This window comes from Pinus tabuliformis, chromosome 4_2 (assembly GCF_031772625.1).
Source record: "Pinus tabuliformis cultivar Carrire ecotype Pingquan chromosome 4_2, CPIR1, whole genome shotgun sequence".
Lineage (NCBI taxonomy): Eukaryota > Viridiplantae > Streptophyta > Pinopsida > Pinales > Pinaceae > Pinus > Pinus tabuliformis.
In genome coordinates this window covers 519678518-519701532 of record NC_142304.1, presented here as the reverse complement: position 1 = coordinate 519701532, position 23015 = coordinate 519678518, and the positions used below count along the sequence as shown (strand labels likewise).

General features: G+C 37.4%; 1 protein-coding gene across 2 annotated transcripts in view; it reads right to left on the bottom strand.

Annotated features, from left to right (window-relative positions):
- Positions 1–23015, bottom strand: part of LOC149170269 (P-loop containing nucleoside triphosphate hydrolases superfamily protein) — an 82074-nt gene that overhangs the window by 28422 nt on the left and 30637 nt on the right. For both annotated transcript variants that reach the window (XR_016259857.1, XM_089428973.1), the window contains exons 4-8: positions 3642–3725; positions 3385–3426; positions 3101–3172; positions 2893–2991; positions 2361–2561 (exon numbers count right to left, since the gene is read on the bottom strand). Coding sequence is in view for 1 of the 2 variants with exons in the window: in XM_089428973.1 (XP_089285099.1) it covers positions 2361–2561; positions 2893–2991; positions 3101–3172; positions 3385–3426; positions 3642–3725 (498 nt within the window). In the remaining variant the exon portion in view is untranslated. The remainder of the gene's footprint in view (positions 1–2360; positions 2562–2892; positions 2992–3100; positions 3173–3384; positions 3427–3641; positions 3726–23015) is intronic.

Here is a 23015-nt window from a genome sequence, read left to right as displayed (position 1 = left end):
CTTCATGAGCTTATATGATGATGTGGCCGGCCTGAACAATTTGCACATGGATGGGCATAAATTCAAAAACACACTTCTGCTTGTGCAAATTAGATGATCTTTATATCAATTTTGGTCCTCTCGAAAAGAGGAATTTAATACAATCATCATCTCCATCAAATGAGCTGTCCCAAGGCGGAATTTGGCCCTAGTTTCCAATTTTAACAGCTTGCAATTCACCTCGATGTTCAACCAACTTCACCAAATTTATTCAGGTTTTCTTGAAGCTCGATGAATTTCGAACATGAACATTGAAATCCGCTGAACACAGTGACTAAGGTAAATTAATATGTAAAGGAAAGCCCTTTTTTAATCCATGATTGGTCAACCCTTTGATAAACCACTATAATGGTACAGAGTCCTCCAGCTCTTCATATTCCTGCATAACTTCCAGCTATCAAGGAGACAAAGAAAAATGGAGGTCATTGGCTGTTACTAGGACCAAAAAGAATTCAAAATGTGAGCTATTATTTTTATCATTAGCATCATGATCATGAGTGAGGTCTGGAGCTTTTTTTAACTTAAAACTCCATTCCAAGATACCAATACCAGACAAACAGTATGGATGAATAAAGCTACTGCTATTTCTAAGCTCTCCACCAATCAATGGCATTACACTTAAAAATTTTCTTATTTCTCTTATTCATCTGCTTGTGCCTTCAAGATGTATAAGTTCTTTAGAAATTTTGTGTCTATGCCATGCTGCATTTTTTCAATTAGATGTTAGTCAGAAATATTCCAAGAGCATCAAATTTTTTCTCATGTTTAAAGAAATTCTTACAGAAGTGTCCCCCTGCATTACCAGTGTCCTTAAGATTTCCCTTAAAATTTAACCAATGGCCCCAAAACTTTACTTATTTTTCCGTTATATAAACCTGAAATCACTTAAAACTACTAACAGTTTGACCAACCTGGTCTGCTACCCATTTGTGAGTGGCCAGCCTACATAATGTCTAAAACCAATAAATACACAAGTATATCTAAGCTTTTTCACTGCCAGCTTTCTACACTGTATATATTATTAGATACATTTGTCTAAATCAATTATGCGTGTAAAGCTTTATAAATTTTCCAGCACCAATTGCCATGTGAGACATAGTAATTGCAAGTTTCATAACCTATGTCAAATATGTTTTGAATATTTTTATCTACAGCAGCTACCCACTCTGCAAGGAATTTGAATTCAAAGAAATTTGTATGCTGGAATATCAAGAACTGATGTATGTGATGAATATCAATAAACTGTTAATTAATGTCAGAGTTGCACTCATATATGGCTATTACCCTGTTTGGACTTCCTCCAAAGCCATAACAAAAGTCATTGTGAAACAAGGCAAAACTGATGTAATTCCAAATCTATTGTCAAAATAGATAATAACAAAACTTTGAAAGTTACTCATGATTTCCTCAATGCCAGATATTTCAAAACCTGAATTGCCATAACAGTATGCAGGAAATGCAGAATTATTAGCAACCATAATACTACCAAAAGGTTTAGATAATTCAAATGAAGGGAATTGGCAAAAAGTTAGCGAATGAGAAATTCTTAAAGCGTCTAGATGACATTATCTGGCAATGTTCAGTATGCAGCCCCAAGAACCTCTATCATTGTGTGGCCATCATTTATTGTGAAAGAGTATTTTAACCTATAATTGTGATGTACCTCAAATTTCAATGCATAGAGAACCTGATTCCAAGTCAAAACCGAATTTGTTAAAATACCCTAGCATCCTTTGAAAAGAAATCATTTTTTTACATTGTCGGCCAGTTTGTTTGGATACACCGTATTTATAAGCAGAGTTAAATTGTTGAGCAAAAAAAAACATGTAATCAAACTTTTTTAGGACTAGATTTAAAGTCGTAAATACATAGAATATGTAGCTACACCCTCTTCCTTTTTTTGTATTTTCTTCCAGATTGCCCCAAGTACGAAAATGACAGATCAATGATTACTGGATTAATAATAGCCATGGATATAGATTTCAATCTTTATAATGATTTTACAATTTTACACCACAACAACAACAAATGCCTGTTGCTCCCTCAAGTGTTTAGTTCAGTTTGACAATCTACACTTCATTAGAAAAATCAATGTCCTCCAAATCCAGTGAAAGTGTATGTAATTCCTTTCATGTACAGGAGCATATTTCCCCCCCAAAGGTCCAGCAGTGTGCTATTCTGTAATTCATGAAGAAAACATCTAACTCCTAGTTTACCAACCCACTACTTGGGGTGAAAAATGATTGTAACCAAAACAAAACAAAAAGTATGAAACAGAAAACAAGACCTAAAAATCAAGGAAAGTGGGTGAGAACACATACCACCGCTGGGATGTCAAGTCCTCGAGCTGCAACATCAGTACAAAGCAATACACCCGTCTCAGCATTACAAAAATCAAAGTAAGTGGTTGTTCGTTTTTGTTGCTTTTGCTTGCCATGAATATCAAGGCATGGCATGTCAATGTAGTTGAGAAGCTCGCTGTGGAATTTTACTGAGTTACAAGAAGAAAAGAAGACCATAATCTGCAACAAGTACAACAAATTTTCGTTATCACCCTCCATGTGTTTATTAGGATGCCAAAAAGTAAAATATTATTACACAAAACTTGCGAAGATCATCAAGTGAAAAAAATTTAAACCCAAGTCAAAGAAACTAAGATAACTGGAAATGAAAGATAATTAAATTAAAATATGTACAACGCGAAGAAACCAGATGGATAAAAGATGGCTAAAATAGACACTACACTAAATTTTAAAAGAATCTTTTATCACAAATTGCAAAACAAGTACCCAACAAAGGCAGAAACCAGGTTCAATCCTTTAATCCACTTTATTTAGTGAGATTGACGTGTACCTTTTTTGACTTGTTTTTCTTCAAAAATGTGAATAAAAGAAGAAATCTCTTTGCACTTGGCACAACACAATAGCCTTGCTCTAAGCCTTCTACTGTCGCCTGGAACAAACAAGGTAGTTAAATCAATGTTCTTAAATAATATAGCTGAAGAATACAGAAATTCCATCCATACTACGGCAAATAATGATAAAAGAAACATAAAAGCTACCTTAGATCTCCCATCATCCACTCCAATGTACTTGGGAGCTGTTCTAAATGAGACACGTGCAAGATCTTCTACCTATAGTCAAAATTTGTATTATATAACATTAAAAAAACAATAGACCAGAATCAGTTTCGAATTCTGTAGTTTACATGAATTCCTGCTCAATATTACTATTCCATATAATTTAAAATGTGAGTAACTAATAACTAGATGAGCCTTTTATTCTGCTCAACGGAAAAACATTCATACAAGGAATAGTTTCACTGCAGATATATAACACAGCTAACCTTTGTTGTTTGTGTCGCAGAAAAAAGGGCAGTTTGACGATCCTGCAAATAGATCATAACCAAGCACCATTATTGTTTCAAAAAAAATCTAAAATACCTCAGTTTTGAACAAACAGAAAGCAGCAAATCTTCATCAATCACGTATTCGCTTCAAGCTAATTTCCATACAGGTCTGAAGCTTGAACTCATAAAACTTAACAGGAAAGATATTAATGAAGCACCAAGCTTTACCCTGTTAAAAAGAATTCCATGCTCACCTTTGGAAGAAGTTTAATAATTTGCTTCATTTCCTCCTCAAAACCTATCTCCAGAATACGATCAGCTTCATCGATAACAAGGTACTACAAAAGATACAAAATAGAACACAATGGTTTAGAATCTAGATACAGTCTAGCCCACTATAATATGGACAGGAGGGAAAAACAGGTTTGTAGAGTTTCAAAAGAACAATTGAACACTGTTATATAGAAAAGAAAAGGCTTGGACATTAACATGCACAAACAGACAGAAACATGGGTAGGGCCAGATTCTACCAACATCTTGAACATGCAGATTGTCGGGAGATTGGTAATGTACAGTTGACACACTTTGCTAACAGGTACTGTGCTATTTTTAACAACATCACTAACTTCAAGAGAGCATGACGATTGGCCAGGTACTAGCACGGAGTTATATTACATATTAATAGACTATGCTTAGAGAAGTGCTTTGAAACATGAGCATGTATCCTAAGCAAGAGACCACCTGAATGAAGTCAAAGAAGCAGATGTGTATGTAGCTTCAGCACTCAGGTCTTTTAACAGTTTTAACGGGAATGTCATATATCAGGCCTGGATATTTGGTAAAAGTATAAAGTCAACCATAAGCCCGGATAGGAAAAAAATGTCTCTTTATTTAAACCTTGGCTACATTAATGGAAAAACTCCACACCAAATCTTAAGCCTGCCCTATCCTAAAGAAAGGTTCCAAATTCTGTAAGAGAAAAGGATTACACTGGAGCTGGAAGGTCAGGCATAACATCTCGACACAAGAATTTTCCGATGTTCCACCAAGACTCCGGGACGGGGAGACGTGGGTGCGGGGAGACGCACAAGGGGGACGTGTGGGAGTACCCTCAAATTTTAGGGAAATTTAGGGGGGACGGGGGGACGTCGGGGTATATATATATTTTTTCCTTTTTAATATATATATATATATATATATATATATCAAATTCATATTCAATAATGAAAGCATAAATACAATGATACATACATAATTGAATTAAATAATGAAATACAATGATCCATACTCATCATCCTTACTAATACATACATGATTCATCCATAGATCACAAGATTCAATAATGAAATACTCCAATCCATATTCATTATTCATTATTCACCATTCTAGAATCTACATTGATTTAAAAACTAAATTCATCATTCATCATTCTAGGTTCTAGATTGATTTAAAATTAGAATTCATCATTCATCATTCTAGAATCTAATTAGTACTAAGCAAAATAGACTATAATAGATATTGAAATCTGAATACTGGAATAGTAAATTGATATAACTAAAACTCAAAAACAGTGGAGTGATGAGTCTAAAAGTCACTCTAAATTACAAAGAGGGCTTGGTGCTCTTGATTAAATACTAATTCCATACCCTTGTACATGACAAAATGCAATGGAAACATTGCAATCCATCGAATCCTGAATTCCTGAAAAACTATTAAGTCTGCTGGATTTTGAGTGAGATCTAAAATTCTACTTTCTCCATATGAAATGCAATGAGATCGGAACCACTCTCAAACATCCTGAGTCATTTCATGGTAATGTTAAAAATTTAAGTAAAAGTGACATTCTCCTTAATCTTTCATTGATGAAAATGAAAGATTAAGGAGAATGTCACTTTTACTTTAAGAATTTAACATTACCATGAATTGCATAGCATTAGTAGGGAAATATGGTCAAATATTAGGTTTTCCCTGTCATAAATCATTGTTTAAAAGCAAATTTAATAGGGGACACATAGCCCATATTGAGGGGAGATGCCTAGGAGTCCCCCTTTTGGGGAGTCGTGTCCCCCACATTGGGAAACGCCCCCCTTGCGTCTCCCCGTGTCTCCCCAAAAGGGGGACGTGGGGAAACGTTTCCCCAGACGTCCCCCTGTCCCGGGTGCGTGGGGTGCGAGGGGTGCGCGCACCCGACCCTGGGAGACGCGTCCCCGTGGAACACTGGAATTTTCAAAGGCTCTCTCACATTGAATTCATACTGGTTGTGATCTTCAGTACCATTGACCTACTTTTGTGGTCGTTTATCAGACATTAATAAAATCATCTTATCTTATCTATGATCACATATATTATATGGTTTAGGGAACCAGGTTGACTAGAATTGGACAGGAAGGAAGCATGCTAGACCAGGGGAGAATTTGCTGATTTTGATGGCAATTAAATCAGGAACATGGCAGCATTGTGCTCAATTCTAATCAAGGGAAGAGGGTTAAATTTCCAATTTAATATTGTAATTGGTTCTAATTTTTATATGATGTTTTTTTGTGGCGTAAACACCCACGGGGAATTGAACCTTGAATCACACAATTTACATAATACTTCATAACACGGCAATTACCAATTGAGCTGCCCCCCCTGGACTCTCATTTTTATATGATAATAAAATAAAATAAAATTATTTTTCCAAGACTACTTGCTTTCATGTGACCGGAATTGCTTACAGAACAAGTATACATATGCATCTACACATGCAGAAACAAAAAGCCTGTAATCCGATTCAATGTCTTATATGAATTCTTCATAGAATTGTGTCCTTAAACAAGACATTATACTTCCACAAGAACAAAATCGAATCTAATAATGGATTCAAAAAAATAAGCTAACCATAAGAGTCAAGACGTTCAATTTTACTAGAAAAAGACTCATATACCTTAAGGTTTTGAATACATAATGAAATATCCTAATATATGACATCTCAGGAGCTGGAACGCAATTTATGAGTCTGATCTGATGCAGATAAGGTAAACATCTCTAATGTCCATCTGTAAGGTTGAGTTTTATTTTGTTTATGCCTGCAGGTATATGGATATGTTGCCCTTTTTACAAGTTTTGATGATCTTCAACAATCAATCATCTTGTCAGTTACAAGGATATGGATACAAATACAAATACAGTGAGAGATAAAGATATGCCTCTTTCCTGGAAATTTTTGTAGAACATAGAGCTACATATGTCACATATATAAGCATGTGCAAAATGGACGTTTTGAAGCACTGATGCCATTTCTAAATCCGATTCCATGGAAGAGCTGAGTTAGTTGTGAAAATAATGTTACATAACACCTCCACCAATGGATTTCAGTTACAAGCCTTTTATGAAGGTTGACGTGGTTTTAAATATTACCACTTACAAAGTTGCAAAATGCCTGCCGAAACAATGGCCAGATAAACTAACAATAAAGCCAGAGATCCTACTATTGCAGCATCAAATATAACATTAAAAATAATCTAATTTTATGGTCACAGCCAAGCCAAACACCAAATTGATGCATGAGACCCCCTTGTTTGTGGGACATGAGACCCCTCTGTGCAGCGATTTGACTACTGAATTTTATGGAGGTGTATATACCCTACCCCTCAGGATTTGAACCTGTGACCTCCTGGGAGGAAACTGTGATTCTTAACCATCACATCCACTCAAGAAGCAAGCAGCAAATATAGTTTAATATATCTCTTAAAATGCAATGTTCCACCAAGCTTCCTGGATGGGAGGGCACAAGAATTGGGAAATGCATCTGGAGGACATGACACACCACCCATGTTTCAGGAAATTTCAAGGGAAACATGAGTATACCCATCCAGTCCAAAATCCAAAAAAAAAAAAGATAAAAACATTCAACATATGAAAAACAATGACAGGTCATAAACATGAAAATGAAAGCATCAAATAAATATTCACATTCACTTCAGGGGTGTGATCTTTTTATGTTGTCTTAAAAAATTGACATTTGCCAAGCTCATTAGGCAAAAATCAAGGCAGATGCCCAAAAATCCTCTTTTTAAGAGGAGAGATACCTCAGAATACCCCACAAAAGGGAAATAACCCCCGAGTTTCCCCAAAATGACCTAGGGAAGTGTTCCCCGCTGATTTCCTCAACCATGAAACATAAGAAACATGGGGGGCATGCCCCCCACCAATCGGAACACGTCTCCATGTAATACTGCTAAAACATGACGCTATTATTTGACATACACGTAGAAGTTCTTGTACAAAGAGAGCTCCAATTGATGGGTGGCTCTGTGGCATAGATCAAGCCTAACAACATGTTTCCATTATAGGCAAGGAATAGTAATGTTCTTTAGTAAATATTGTTCCATTCTACCAGTCAAAAAAATTCTTTCCTAATAATCAAATTTGAATTTGTGTGAAATAGTAGAGCACATGTATTTTATTTCTCAAATATATATATATATATTTCTGTTGCACAAGTTTATGAAAGGAAAGAACATCTAAAACACAGGTATGGGTATCTATTGCAACTAGAAGCTTCACCCTAATTTGCAAGAATAGGTTAGGGGCAAAAATATTATATACTAGACTAGATCCGTTTTAACTCCGGATCTACCAAGTGTCGAGAGGGATCAAATCTTTTGAGATGCAAACCTATTTTAGAGTGAAAACAGACTTGATTCATCTCGGTGCTTGGTAGATCTGTCGTGTTGTCGCCTAAAGTGTACATCTAAGGTGCAACACTCAGAGTAGGGGCTGTCACTCTGATCCCTACTCACTTTGTTTAATTCCTCTCCTAGGCAAGCTAAGGGGGATAGTCCCTAAAGATGGATGGAAAGAGGAAACTTGTTGGAACAAGTCCTAGGAGACTAAGGGCAAGGCAGCTACTCTAAGAATCTTGAAGTAGGATTAATTAGCAAGTGTGATTATAAGATGAGCCATGTGTATGATAGATTCAAATTAAGATCAATATGGCAACAATAAGATTTAACAGATCTGAGACCAATGCCTTCTAACAATGCTCAATAAACATTATATCACTTACACAATGGAGAAGGCTTCAAGTTACAAGATAAGCAGTGCTGCAAGAAGATGTTAGTACAATGAATCAAAAGAATATAAGCAACTAGAAGATGAGCAGTAATACTTGATGAGAAACTTGCAAGGAAATATGACTTGTACTTCAAACTAAGGTTATCAATGATAATATGACATTCAAAGCATAAAGTGGACAAGTACAAGAATGAAAGATGAAACTTGCAAATAGATGAACAATCTCACAATTCTAGATACAATAACCCAATGATAGAAATTGCAAGATGAATCCAAGGCCTATCTAGGTGAAATGCAAAATCTTTGATACTTTTAGTTAAATGCTTAGTTTAATGAGATCCTTCTCCTCAATTCTTTTGAAGCAAGTCTTACACAAGGTTGTAGAGAGAATTGTTGGGGGAGGAGGCTAAGGACTCATTAGCGATACCCCCCAAGAGTTCTAACAACCCAAGTGTCACACAAGCAAACTGTAAGGTCACTTGTTTTAACCGTTGGGCAAAGGTCAAGCTTTGCAAATTGGATGAAGTAGGTGGTCCTATCTTTCTATTCAACCAAGCTTATGCTTGGAGGTAGATTTTAGGAATGCAAAAACTAAATTAGAATGCTAATGCAAATGATGATAATATTAGATGGTTTCAAAGAGATACAATAATGGAAATATGCTTCAATGTGATAAATATAAACCACTTCTAACCAAGGTTATGAAATACCACTTTAAAACACAAGGTTACAAGATTCCAGTAATGAACCAATGGAGCAATTTAAGATTACTCAATGAAACAATAACAACAATATCAAATGCCTTCGTTATAATGCTTATTAAGTGTTCTTCACTTATATGATATATCAATTAGAAACAAGTGAAAGTTGAATGATAGAAACACAAATAACTACTGAAAGATGACATTGCTAACAGTGATGAATGAGATATGCAATTAAAGACTAGATCTAACCAGTGCAGTGCAATTCCAATTTAATCAAGAGAGCAGCGAAGAGTTATTGCCTGAACGAGGACAGAAAAGGCTCCTCCAAATGCCTTGAGGAGATTGCAAGAATGATAAAGAATTGAATTACCAATGACTACTCCACAAGCTACCAAATACCAAAGATGAATGCACAAGATAGTTTCAAAGAGATGCAATTAAAGAATAGACCTAACCAGTGCAGTGCAATTCAGATCTAATCAAGAGAGCAGCGAAGAGTTAGTGTCTAAACCAGAAGAAGGACAGAAAATGCTCCTCCAAATACCTCGAGGAGATTGCACGAATGATAAAGAATTGAATTATAGAGTTCAGGCTTCTGTGATCCATATCAAGATTGTGAAAGAATTTTTCAGCGAAAATCACATGGAGTATCATTTGTCGACGCGTTTCGAACCAACTAGTGTGGTTCATCGTCAGGACAAGTTGAAGAAACAGATCCAGATTAGCATGATAAATAGCCTGAGCAGAGTCTCCAACGGCTCAGGCTAACCAGTGAATTACCAGTGATAAAGAATTGAATTACCAATGACTACTCCACAAGCTACCAAATACCAAAGATGAACGCACAAGAAGGTTAGCAATGTTTCAATGATAAACAAGCGTGCACCAGACCTTAACAAATCCACGGCCAAGAAAGAGAAAAAGGCTGGAAAGTTTATTCAATTTTTTAGGAGTTATATGTGGTTGATTATGATTTTTTCAGGCCTCTTGTTATCAAAATTTAAAGTAAAAACCCTCCAAAGAATGGTGCCTCAGATCAGAAAGGTGTTTGATCTCCTCAGAGATCACAGCCAGGAGGGATAAGGCCTCCGATGACTAGCGGTTTCCCTTGGAAAATTGATACGCCAAGGCAGAATCTTAAGGGCAAAGCCCTAACCCAAAAAGCAGTGAGGAACTCCTTCAAATTAATGGTGCAATACCCCTGCAAACACAAGTGTTAGCCCTGAAAACAAATGGAGAATTGGGCAGATCTTCGAATGCTTTCCGGCTGAGCTAGATAAGGCCTTGCGGCTAATCCTAGAAGGAATACTCAATGATCAGATCCAAAATGGCTTAGCCCAAGTCCTAACCAGTGACAAAAATACATGCAAACGATGAGAATTGGGCCTACAAAACCGCGTCAAGGATTAGCATTAAATCAAAAAGTAACCAAAGAGACCCTAATGGGTCTGCTGCCAAGGGAAACAAGCCTAAAAAAAAGTCTGCAGCTAGGTCTAGAATGGCCTTCCAAGTGATCAAATTCCAAAGAGGGCCAAACTTAGAGATGAAACCCTTTAGGAATTGAAAATAAGCCTGCTAAACACCAAAAATCAATATGCAATTAATTTCAGACCTAGCTAGGCCTGCGGCTAGGGTAATTGGGGCTAAATAGGCCTGCGGCCAAGCTTAGGATGACAGATAGCCCTAACTTCTAGCTAACTCAGCCTTATAATCATATTTGAGCCCCCGAAAATTGTCTATGAGCCCTTTAAAAATATTTTGTTGAGGGTATAGAGCCAGAATGTGATAGATCAAACCCTTTTGATGCCCTAGAACGACACCAAACCCTTTGTGGCCTCCTTAGAGATTTTTTGATTGATGAATCAGGCCACCAGATTGTAGATCAAACCCTCTTGGAGGCCTAAAAGAGGCTCAAGTCCTTGTGGCCTTGCTAGATTGGTAGACGGCCTTGAAAAGATGGCAATACTAGCCATAAACCCTAGTGGTCCTCTTAGATCTACAATTAAAAATCAAATTTGAAAAAACCCCAAATGGCTAATATGTACAAAAGGAAAAAGTTATATACAATATATACAAGGGTTAGAGGGTTTATATGCACAAGATCTATTCACAACTTTATTTACAAATTTACAATGATAATAGCTCTTTAAATAGTAAATATTCAATAAAAGTACTTCCACATAAATGAGATTAAAAAAAAATTAAATATATGATCTTGGTAGAGCAAAAGACAAGAAACTCCCTTCAAATCGTTTTATGATGAGCCTTTAAGATGACCCACTATGGGTTCTTCAGTCCTTGCTCCTCAAGTAATTGGTTGGTTTAGTTAAAACTTCCCCATGTACTCGAGATCTGATCAAAATAAAAAAATTCTACACACTCGAAAGATATTTGTTAGATCCACAAAGATTTGGATAACAAAGTGATAGAGGAGTCTAAGGGTTTAACCAAAAACCAATAGATTTGCTCCACCTAGTGTGTTTCTCCAAATCTAAACAACGATGCAAGATAACTGCACACTAGTGAATCTTCAAGAGCTAATGGAAACAAAAAATTTAAAACACTAGTACAACATTAGCACAATATCAGATAAACAAATTAACAAAAAAAAAAGCTTTGCCCCAAAAGACATTGATTTTATTGATCAGAAAAATTATTACAGAGCTTCTAGAGCCAATTACACCATCCAAAGATGATTACAATGAGGAGCCTCCAGCTCAATTAATAGAAAAGTGAGAGACATGGATCCTCCTCCAAGTGGAAAACGGCTACGTCCAACAAAGTGCACAAATTTGACTTGATCCCAAGGAAAAATGGCTAGTTGATGTTTGATCCATGCCAAAATTAAATCTTGTCCCTTGATCTGGAAGAAGAAATTCGAGTTTGTTGAAACAAGCTTTGGTCCCGGTCCAAAAAATCTTTTTCCCAACCTTTTTTCCTTGAAAAATGCTCCTTGACTTAACCACCAAGGTCCAAAGGTTTGATTTTTCTTAAAAAAACATCGTTTTCCTTCGATAAAGGGCCTCAAAATACTTTCCAATTTCTTTCCTTGAAATTCCCTCATTCAATTTAATCATTTGGACCAAAAAATCGATTTTCCTTGAAAATTTTATTTTTTCTTGGTCCAAGGAATTTTTTCTGGGATTTTTTGCCTTGAAAATAAGTCCTTCAAATATAATATTCCTCAGGAAAGTCAATCTTTTGCAAAATTTTGTTTTTCCACTTGGAGAGAACTTTTATTTTCTCTCATTTAATTTTTTTGACCATTTTATGGCTAATTTTTTGCCAGAAAATAAATTAAATGACTTTAGTGGGGATTAAACACATTTTCACCCTCAAAATGGGCCTAAAATAGATTTAAGTGATGATGTCTAATTATGATTAATCATCCACCTAAAATATTCCTAGACAACACTCTTTTACATCAAGTATTACATAGGCATTCCATACAGAATGAGAAATTTTACAATTAAAACATGACCTCTAGACAACCAAATTCTGCGATACATGACAGATGATCTAATATGAGAATTTACATAGACTCGATAACACTAAGACTACACCTAAGACTTTACCATCGAGCCCTACTCTAGCTTTGGGGTATGTGCAGTAGAAAAACTCTATCAATTATTAAGGTTAGATGTAGCAGCCTCAAGTTAAAGTTCCATGTAATAAATAGGCATTATAAAGGAAAAGATAAAACCAAGGTCATGGGACACGTATTCCAAGCTTAATGAAGGGAAAACATTACATTAGGACCCATTTGTGGTTAATTATTTATTGGCTATGGAAATTGGCATTGGCAAGAGGCAAAAGGCAATAAATGGAAATTAATACAAGATATAAAGGAAAATAAGAGAAAAGGAAGATGAAGAGACAAGAATATGCATGCAAGAGAAATTGCAAAAAAAGGGAAGAGAGAACATTAATTCATTCATTGATGATTCACATTTGGAGAAGAGTAAGAGGAGAGCAAGGGAGAGAGCACTTGGACACAAGGAAAACACAAGCAAGCAAGGAACAAGCAAGGGAGCGCAAGAGGAAACTTGGACAACAGTAAGCAAGGGCAGAAATCAAGCAATGAAAGTGTAGCCAATAGGATTTCGCAGGCAACAGGTTGCATGTCTGGGATTTGAAAGCATGGTTCATGCATTTGGTTTATTGATCATTTTGTTGTCATTGGCATGGGATTTGTCAAGATTGACAATGGTGTACAGCCTTGTCTTTGCCATTTCATGGATAACCATGATGTAGTGAGTTCCCTTTGGTTGGGCTTTGAATTGTTACTAGATTTTGGATCCTGTTGAGGAGGTCTCAAGAAAAATACCAAGGGTTGAGGGTGGAGATGGTCTTCTCCAGGAAGCTCTTGACAGGTGGGTGGAGATAGGAAAATTCATTTGGGTAATTGTGAAGAAATTATGAGGCATCCAAGCTTGTTTTGGTTTTGGTGATTTCTGGACCGATTTAGGTGAAATCACTGTGGTTGAGGGTGGAGGTTGTTTAATCTCTAGATTCCCTGGTTGGTTTTGTTTCACTTCATCCCATGTGATCCCACATTCATGCTTGGAATATGGCACGGGGGCGATTGGTTGAAAGAAAGAATCGGTTCAGCGCAATCTGCAGTACAGTGGTACATGGAAGTCACTGACTTGGTTGGCACTATGCATATGTTAATATGTGTTATTCTTTATTAATGATCAATGAGCATAAGTGTTGATTCATTGTTGTTTATATGACTGGTTTTTCATGGCTTCATTCTAGTTAAATATTGGTTACATGCATGGTATATTTCTTATTATATGATGTGCTTTTGATCTAGATCTAATTCATGGTTTGATGGGTCATGGTTGATGTATATCAATGCATGTGTTGATTTGTGTTTTATCGCAGCTAGTGCAAGAGGAAAGCAAGCCTCTTAATGATATCTGATGAACTAATGAAAACAGTGAACAAACTATGCATTCATGACCTACAGGTACCATAGTCACAAAGTGTTTGTATAAATGAATAATTTGGACCTCCAACTTTCTGGGGTGGTAACTTTGCATACAATTTCCATTTAGCTATCATAATACCTCATTTTGAAGATCTCAACGAGGAGGCCAAATAGAGAATCTATGAAACTAATTTAGGCACTCTTCCGGTCTCTCTGTTTTCCCTGAAAAATGTCGTTTAGGCCCTCAAAACGGCCTCGAAAGTTTAGGACCCGAAAAAACTATCAAAAATAGAAAGTTGTGTTAAATTTAAGGAAACAAAACTGAAAGGAAATAGTGTTAGGTCAATTTAGGCTGATAACAGTGTGATCATGTGTCGTTGGGTGTTTGCAGTAGTTTTGGACACATCGACCCCATTTTCCATAATTGCATCTTGGAAATCGAGTCATGCATAGTAACTCTCATCTCATGTTTACCCTGGTGAGCAGGGTAAAGTGGGTAAATGTGGGGTGGGGTGTTACAGAGTGGTGTCAGAGCAAGGTTTACAGCACTGAACCTCAGGGTAAATGCAAAATGTTCTACAGATCTATATGGTTACTGCACGTCTATATGTTTATCATGCATGCAGGGCAGTTATTTTATTGTCAATGTTGTTCTAGTATCCTGATTCATGCATACACTAATATGTTTTTGATATTATTATGTATCGTGTTGATCTGAATGGGCTTAGGCAGATGCAATAGCCTCACCAGCACTAAGTTGAGGTAATGTTCATTGATTATGCCTCTTCTTTTATCTAACAGTGATATGTTGCAAGAAATAGAAGGCCAAGAGATGAAGAGTAGAATGGTTGAGTATGGTTGAGTACAGTTCATATGACTCCCCTTACAGGCCAAAAGAGAAACCAGTGGAATGGGAGAAGTCAGTCGGGCAGTAGGGAGAGGGAGACTCTCCCGATCTAGACGATATATTAAGAAGTCTGAAGGAAAATATCATAAGTTGTAAAGTAGATAATGAGAGGTTGATTGAAGCATAGGAAAGGCTTGCAAAATCTCAAGAAAAGCAAGCTAAGGGTAATGTGGTTATCCTCCAAAGCCTTTCAAATTTGCAGAAGCAAGGATAGTGGGGGATTAGTCAACGAGAGAGACAAAAATATGACTAATGGTGCAGATGGAAGCAGGTCTCAAATAAGGTACAGGATGGACAAGGATGATAGAGTGAAGAGTAGCAGACTCGTGGATACATCTCACAGGAGGGCTAGTACACACGGATTTTATTCTAGCTCTACTTCTGAAAGACATCATCATAATCATCATCATCATTATAGGAGCGAGAAGGGATATTTGCCAGAGGAATTCAGGAAAGCCAGGCCTCCTACCTTTGATGGAGAGATGACTAAATCAGAAGGCACATAAGCGTGGCTGCTTGGAATGAGAAAATTCTTCAGAATTCAAGATTACTCAAAGAATATGAATGCCAAGATAGCTACCTTCAGTCTCAAAGGAAAAGCAGATATATGTTGGGGATATGTCAAGCATGTTAGGGGCATCAGTGAAGAGAAGTTGGCTTGGGAAGAATTTGAGGGACTCTTCAGAAAGAAGTACCTATCTTAGAGGTATTATGATGGAAAAGCCAAGGAATTTTATGAGTTCAAGATGGGTCCCATGACAGATGAAGAGTATAAAACTAGATTTCTAGAGTTGTTGAGATATATGCCCTATCTCAAGGATGAGAAAGCAAAGATCCAAAGGTTCATTAGTGGATTGCCATTATCATTCAAAGACCAGAATGAGTTTAATGAGCCCCAGTCATTGGAAGAAGCCATAAAAAAATTAAAGCATTGTTTATGCAGTCAAAGCGCAAGCCTGAGTTCAAGCGTGATTGGAAGGGTAATGAGAAGACTAAAGGAAAATGGCCAAAAAAATGAGGAAGATCTCAAGATGCAGGTGAGAAGGAAAATGTGGCCCCGCATAAGAAGTTCAATGCAGTGGAGAAAAGGAGATGGGTCTCAGCATGTGGAGCAGTTGAATAAAGGAAGTGGTGGAGAACCATTGAAGTGTTGGATTTGTGGTAGAGACCATCGCAAGGATTGTCCACTGTAACAGGGTGGCAGGCCTCAGATCTACATTGTTCAAGAGGTGCAGACAGTTGGAGATGTAGGTTAGAGCTTTCACGAATCTATGCAACAGTTGTTAACACGCAGGCAGACCACCAGGCATCCATTATTGACATGCAAGGCAAGCTTTGTGATCAATTTGTTTCTATTTTGATTGACCCTGTATCAAATTATAGCTATATTAGTCTTAATCTTATGGATCGGGGTCGTTTAAATAAGGAAGTGCATACAAAATCTTGGTTGGTACAGTTGGCTATAAGGACCAAGAGAAGAGTTCTCAGTTCACCATTGGGTGAGATATTGTGCATTCAAGCTTAATGGCATGCCTACAACCACAAATCTGAATTTGCTCACTTTGGGTTCATATAGTATGTTTTTGGGCATGGATTCACTATTTATCCCCAGAACCAAGGTGGATTGCTATGACAAGGCCATTGAGTGCCTAGATGATGATGGAGAAAAGAGAGTCTTGCAAGGAAATAAGAAGCCTAAATCAGTAAGGATAGTTACAGCTACGAAAGCTAAGCGCAATCGCAGAAAAGAATGTTTATTGTTTGCAGTACATATTTCCAGTGACAAAGGGAAAAATGATGAGGATGACGAAGGCGTGAGGAGGTATCCTCTCTCGCAACAATTTTAGGATGTGTTTCCTGTGGAGTTTCCAGAGCTACCTCCTCACAAAGAGGTGGATTTCTCTATTGAGTTGATATTAGGAGCAACACCAGCATCTAAGGCACCATAAAAGATGGGCACTCCCGAGTTGGTGGAACTAAAGTTGCAGCTTAAAGCAATGTTTGATAAGCGATACATAAAGAAAATTATGTCTCCTTGGGATAGTGTTGCTTGTAAAAAAGGACGGTACTCTCAGATTGTGCATTGATTACAGGCAGTTGAACAAGGTGACTATCAAAAATAGGTATCCAGTGCCTCGGATTGATGACTTGTTTGATCAACTAATGGGAGTTGCATTATTCTCAAATATTGATCTGAGATCAGGACATCATCAAGTGCGCATCAAAGAAGAAGACATCCATAAGACTACATTTCGTACAAGATATGGGCACTATGAGTTTGTGACAGTTCCTTTTGGTCTTACCAATGCTCCAGCCACCTTCATGTCTTTGATTAACAGTTTGTTGTTCCATTATTTGGGTAAATTTGTGATAATCTTTGTCGATGACATATTGGTCTATTTAAAGAATGAGGAGGAGCCTACAGAGCACCTGGCAGCGGTATTGAGATTGTTGAGAGAGCATAAGTTGTATGCCAAGCTCAGCAAGTGTAGCTGCTTTCATTCTCAGATTCATTACTTGGGACGTGTTGTTTCCAAGGAGGGGATGGCAGTGGATCTAGAAAAGATTAAGGCTATCAAGGAGTGGCCAGCTCCGAAGAATGTGGATGAGATCAGATAATTCATGCGACTAGCAAGTTATTACAGAAGGTTTATCGAGAATTTCTCTAAGATTAACTATCCTATCAAACCGAGACTGGTCAGATCTCAGTGAACCAGTCTTTAAAAAAATACATGAAATAATTAGTTTTTAATGAAAGAAACTATTTTTAAGATTTAAAACCATGATCTAAAACTAATAGAGATAAAATATGCAAAGTTTGCTCATCTATATACTAGGTAAAGGTAAATATATCAAATTGGCATCGAGTGCAATACATATTAGCAACATATCACAATCAATGAGGCTCTAAATGGCCTCTAGAGTCCAAAAACAATGTTATAAGCTATGGGGTCACTAGGCTACTACAAGTCTACATATCAGTGATTAGCATGATCACTCATCATCATGATCAAAATCGTCACCACTACTAGACAAGGGATCATCAACATGAGCTACATAAATAATTTGGCTGAGTGTTTGAAGACTCCTAAAACTCCTCTGCAACCTTAGCAGTAGTGTTAGTAGAAGCAGCAAAAATAGACATCAAAAGTACAAATCGTTGATCAACATGATCACTCATGAAACTCATCATTGATTCAGCGCTACTAAAAATGGGATCATCCACAAAAGATACATAAACATCATCTCACTCAAAGTCTTCAGACTTGGATTGCTCAAACTTATAATATGAAGGTTACGTTATTGTTAAGGTCGTGGTAAAGGAGCTCAGCAATCAATACCACCAACATCAACAAAGTTCAAAAATCAATGTCACCAACATCAAGGTTCTTAAAGGGCTTCACGCTCTTGATCAAACACTAATCTCATACCCTCATCCATGATAGCATCAAATGGAACCATTGCAAACCCCCAAACCATGAAATCCTGAAAACCATTAAGTCTGTTTAATTTTGAGTGAACTCTAAAATTCTAGTTTCTCCATATGAAATCCAATGAGGTCGAAACCACTCTCAAACATCCTAAGTCATTTCATGGTAATGTTAAAAATTTAAGTAAAAGGATGAAAATGAAAAATAAAGGAAATGTCACTTTTACTTTAAGAATTTAACATTACCATTTGGCATTGATTGCTAGTGTTGCTAGGGTTGATATGTGTGAGGCAAATGAGAGGGGAGGCATACTTTTCTTATACGGGTTGTTTTTGGAGGGAAACAACCCCAAATTTCCCTCAAAACAACATCAAAACTCACAAAACTACATTTTGTGGGGTCCCTAGCTAGCCTGGCAATAAACTAATCGATTTATGAAAGAAGCAATTTGTTTATGGGAAAACCGACTGGTTTCTTCGTAAATCGGTCGGTTCCTTCATAAACCGTCTGATTTGGACCACTTTTTGTAGTTTTTTGGCGAAATAGGCCCATAAACCAGGTTTTTTGTCCGGTTTGAACCAATCGCACAATGAACCGATCAGTTTGACCGGTTTCCGGTTCAAGCCGGCCAAGTTTTAAAACTATGATCCTATCACATCTTTGCAAAGGAAAGGAAAGAAGTTTGAATGGACGATTGAGTGGGCAGCTAGTTTTGATCGGTTGAAGCAATTGCTTACGAATGCTCCAGTTTTAAAAATTGCAAATCCTAATAAGGATTTTGTAGTTTGTACAGATGCATCTGAGGAAGGACTTGGTGGAGTCCAGTTAATTTTAGATAACAATAGTATGTTCTATGCTTAGCACAATTTACTTCAATGTTCCTTTAGCAACTCAATGACAATTTCAATAATTTCCAATAGCAATCACATTAACCATTAATCACATCGACAGTAAATACAGATAGAACATAAAAACATATGCAGAAGACAAGCCAATACAAGAGGACATCAAATTTGGCAGATGCCGAGGAAAAACCCCAATGTGGGAAAAACCCCAATGTGGGGAAAACCCTTTGACCAATTCTTCTTATTATTATTCAATAGCTCAGAAGAGAGAGTACAAAAATCAAATCCACTTGCCCAATACACAGTCAAATCAACCCTGAAAAATTCTGCGGTCAAACTTCAACCCTAACCAGAAAGTCAACGCTGGTCAAAACAATAGCAACCCTTCTCCAATGCAGCTCGGTCTTCCTTGGTCAAACTTGGCTTGAACAAGAGGTCAAATGCAACCCAAAATAGCTCGATCAAAGGAGAGAAAATATGTTGTAATTTTCTGCTGTCAAACAAAAGTCAACGCAAGTCAACATGCCCAAAAAATCTCGGTTTTACTGCCAATCAATGCAGCCTCCCAAAATCAAAAGTTTGATCCTTAACAAACAGTCAAACAAAGTTAAGAACCCTACAGTCAACGCTAGTCTGAAGTCTGAAATTTTTGGCCTGCGATCTATCCTAGAAACTCGTCCTTCATCCAAGCAATCTGTTTTTGGAGAGAGAAGAATTGTTGAGTGAGTGATGTCCAAATGAGGTGAGAGGTCACTCTTATTTATACAATTCGATGATGGTGAAAAGACACATCTATTAGGCATCTTGAGCCTACATTAAGCTGAGGTCAACCTTAACAATTTGTGCATGCGAGAGAATATATTCAAAATCACACTTCTGCGTGCTCGAATGAGATGAGTTTTATATCAAACCTGGACCTCTCGAAAAGAGTAATCCAATGCAATAATCATCTCCATCATATGAGTTGTCCCAAGGTGGAATTTGGCCCTAGTTGTCAAATTTAACAAGTCCTAATGCAGGAAGGGCATGTGGTTTGCTATGAATCATGGAAGTTGAATGAGCATGAGCAGAATTATGTGACTAATGATCTTGAGTTGGCAACTATCATTCACGCATTGAAGATGTGGACACATTATCTCCTTCGCGGGAGGTTTGTCTTGGTAAGTGATAATAGAGGACTGAGGTATTTGTTTGACCAGTCTAATCTGAACGCAAAGCAAGCTAGATGGTTAGCTACTCTCAGTGAGCTTGATTGAAATCAGGTACATTAAAGGCAAGGAGAACTGGGTTGTAGATGCTCTCGGTAGGAGAGTACAGGTGAATCATGTTTTAGTTGTGAGCTCTTACGGGACGAATTTGAAGGAGTGGATCTTGCATGCAAGGCAGCATGATGAGAGGTACTAGCAGCTGAAGCAAATATTGCAGCAACAAGGTGAGGGTGATAAGGATGAGGAGTATCACCTCACAGTAGATGGCCTAGTTAGATTCGGGAGCACGTTAGTTTCATGTCAAGTCATATCCAGGCCGCCTAGGATACCAGAAGACTTTGACAGTGATTAGTAAGTTCTAATATTGGCCTAATTTGAAGAAAGAGGTGGTTGAGTTTGTTGCTAAGTGCTTAGATTGTCAACAAGTGAAAGTTGAATGCAAGCATCCAGCTAGTTTGTCATAGCTTATTCTCATTCCAGAATGGAAATGGGAGGTCATTTCCATGGAATTCATTACAGGTTTGCCTAGGATGTCAAGGCAACATGACTCCATCATGGTTGTGGTTAACAGGTTCAGCGAGATAGCTCACTTCATTGCAGTGAAATCTACTAATTCAACAACTGCAGTGTCTCAAGTATTCATTAAGGAGATAGTGAGGTTGCATGGAGTTCCCAAGAGGATTATATCAGATACAAATGCCAAGTTCACTTCCAAGTTTTGTGTTGAGTGTGTGTTATATTCTTTCCATATGATTAGTCGCATGCGCGGGGGGGGTTACAGGGTGGGTGATAAGCAGTCGTCGTTGCGTCGGGCGCAGCAAGGGGATCACAGGGAGGGCGTAGCCCCTCTTGTCGGCGGGTTTGATGGGGGCAATAGCCCCCTGTATGGGGTCCAAGGCAATGCCTTAGGAAAAAAATTTGGACCCTATATTAGGTGGCCAGACCTACCTATGGTTTTGTGCATCGGTTTCGCACATGGTTTTGGACATGATGATTTTCTTTCCATGGTATTTTGTAGATTCGATCAAGAGAACTACGTTTATGTTATAATCCAGGGTTAATGGATTAGGGTTTATAAAAGCTTCGAAATGTATATATATGTATTGTAACATTGAGAGGAACATAATGAAAAATCAATCTGGTAGTCCCAGATTTTGGATCGAGGGGAAATCTCTATGTATTTGTTTTGTGTTTCTCGCCATTGTATATTCTCTATTTTTTAAGAATGCGTTTGCTGGTAATTTCTGTATAGGGTTAAAACCTACATTTTGGAAGGAGTTGTTTGCAGGCTTGGGGATAGAGTTAGCTTTCAGTGTATCTTATCATCCGCAGACAGATGGGAAGATAGAGAGACTCAACAAGATCCTTAAAGATATGTTGAGGATGTATGTCATGCATCAGAAAAGGAAGTGGGAAGAGTATCTTCCACTAGTGGAGTTTGCTTATAGTAATGGGTATCTAGAATCCTTGAAGATGAGTCCATTTTAGGCTCTCTATGGGAGGAGTTGTAACACTCTTGTCAATTGGAGTGATCCAGTGAGCAGGGTGTTGATTGGCCCCGATATGTTAAGAGAGATGGAGCAAGAGATGCAAGTTATAAAAAAGAATTTGAAGTCGGCACTGGACAAGCAAAAGTGTTCAAGAATGTAACTAGTGTCCATATTCATAATTGTATTTGAGTCATGATGTAATTTATTTGTCAAAAGAAAGAAAAATAAATATTATTATTAAAGAAATTGACTTATTAAAGCATGGGTTTCATGCTTGGGTCAATTGTTTTCAAGTCAAAGCCTCTGTTGGAGGCTTCTAGGGTTTATGTCAAGTGTCCTTATCCATGTCATAATGTAAAGAACCCTTCTTGGGATTTATTTGTCAAGAAAGAAATTCATTTTCATGTAAATTAGGTCTTCTAGGCCTCCTCCACCAAGTCGGCCTCAAACTAGACAAGTCGGCCTAAATTGAGGGGCAGAAACTACTATATAAAGGCAACAACTTGACCTCATTTGGAGCACTCATTTACCAAGTCCGATTTGCAATTCCTAGTGGAGTCAAAAGTGTGAAATTCAAGGAAGAAGGTGAAAAGGGATAGTGAAGGAGAAAGAGGTATATCTCAAGCATAATAAGTTGAAATTCTCTCTCTCTCTCTCTCTCTCTCTCTCTCTCTCTCTCTCTCTCACACACACACACACACACATGTGAAGTTGCTAAGTTGCTGGAAGGGTCGAAACTTTTGTGCTGTTGTTGGGCCGAAATTCTATTGTTGGGGGTTGAAGTTTTGAAGTTGGGAAATCGAATTCCCGGATTGTTGTTGGGCTGTAGTTGTTGGACAAGAAGAGACTACTGAGGGTTGCTTAATCATTTTGGAAGGTTGACTTGGTGGAGAGAGATGGAGCAGGAGATGCAGGTTATCAAAAAAAAATTGAAAGCGGCACTAGATAAGCAGAATTGTTCAAGAATGTAACTAATGTTCGTCTTCATAATTGTATTTGAGTCATGATATAATTTACTTGTCAAAAGAAAGAAAAAGGAAATATTATTA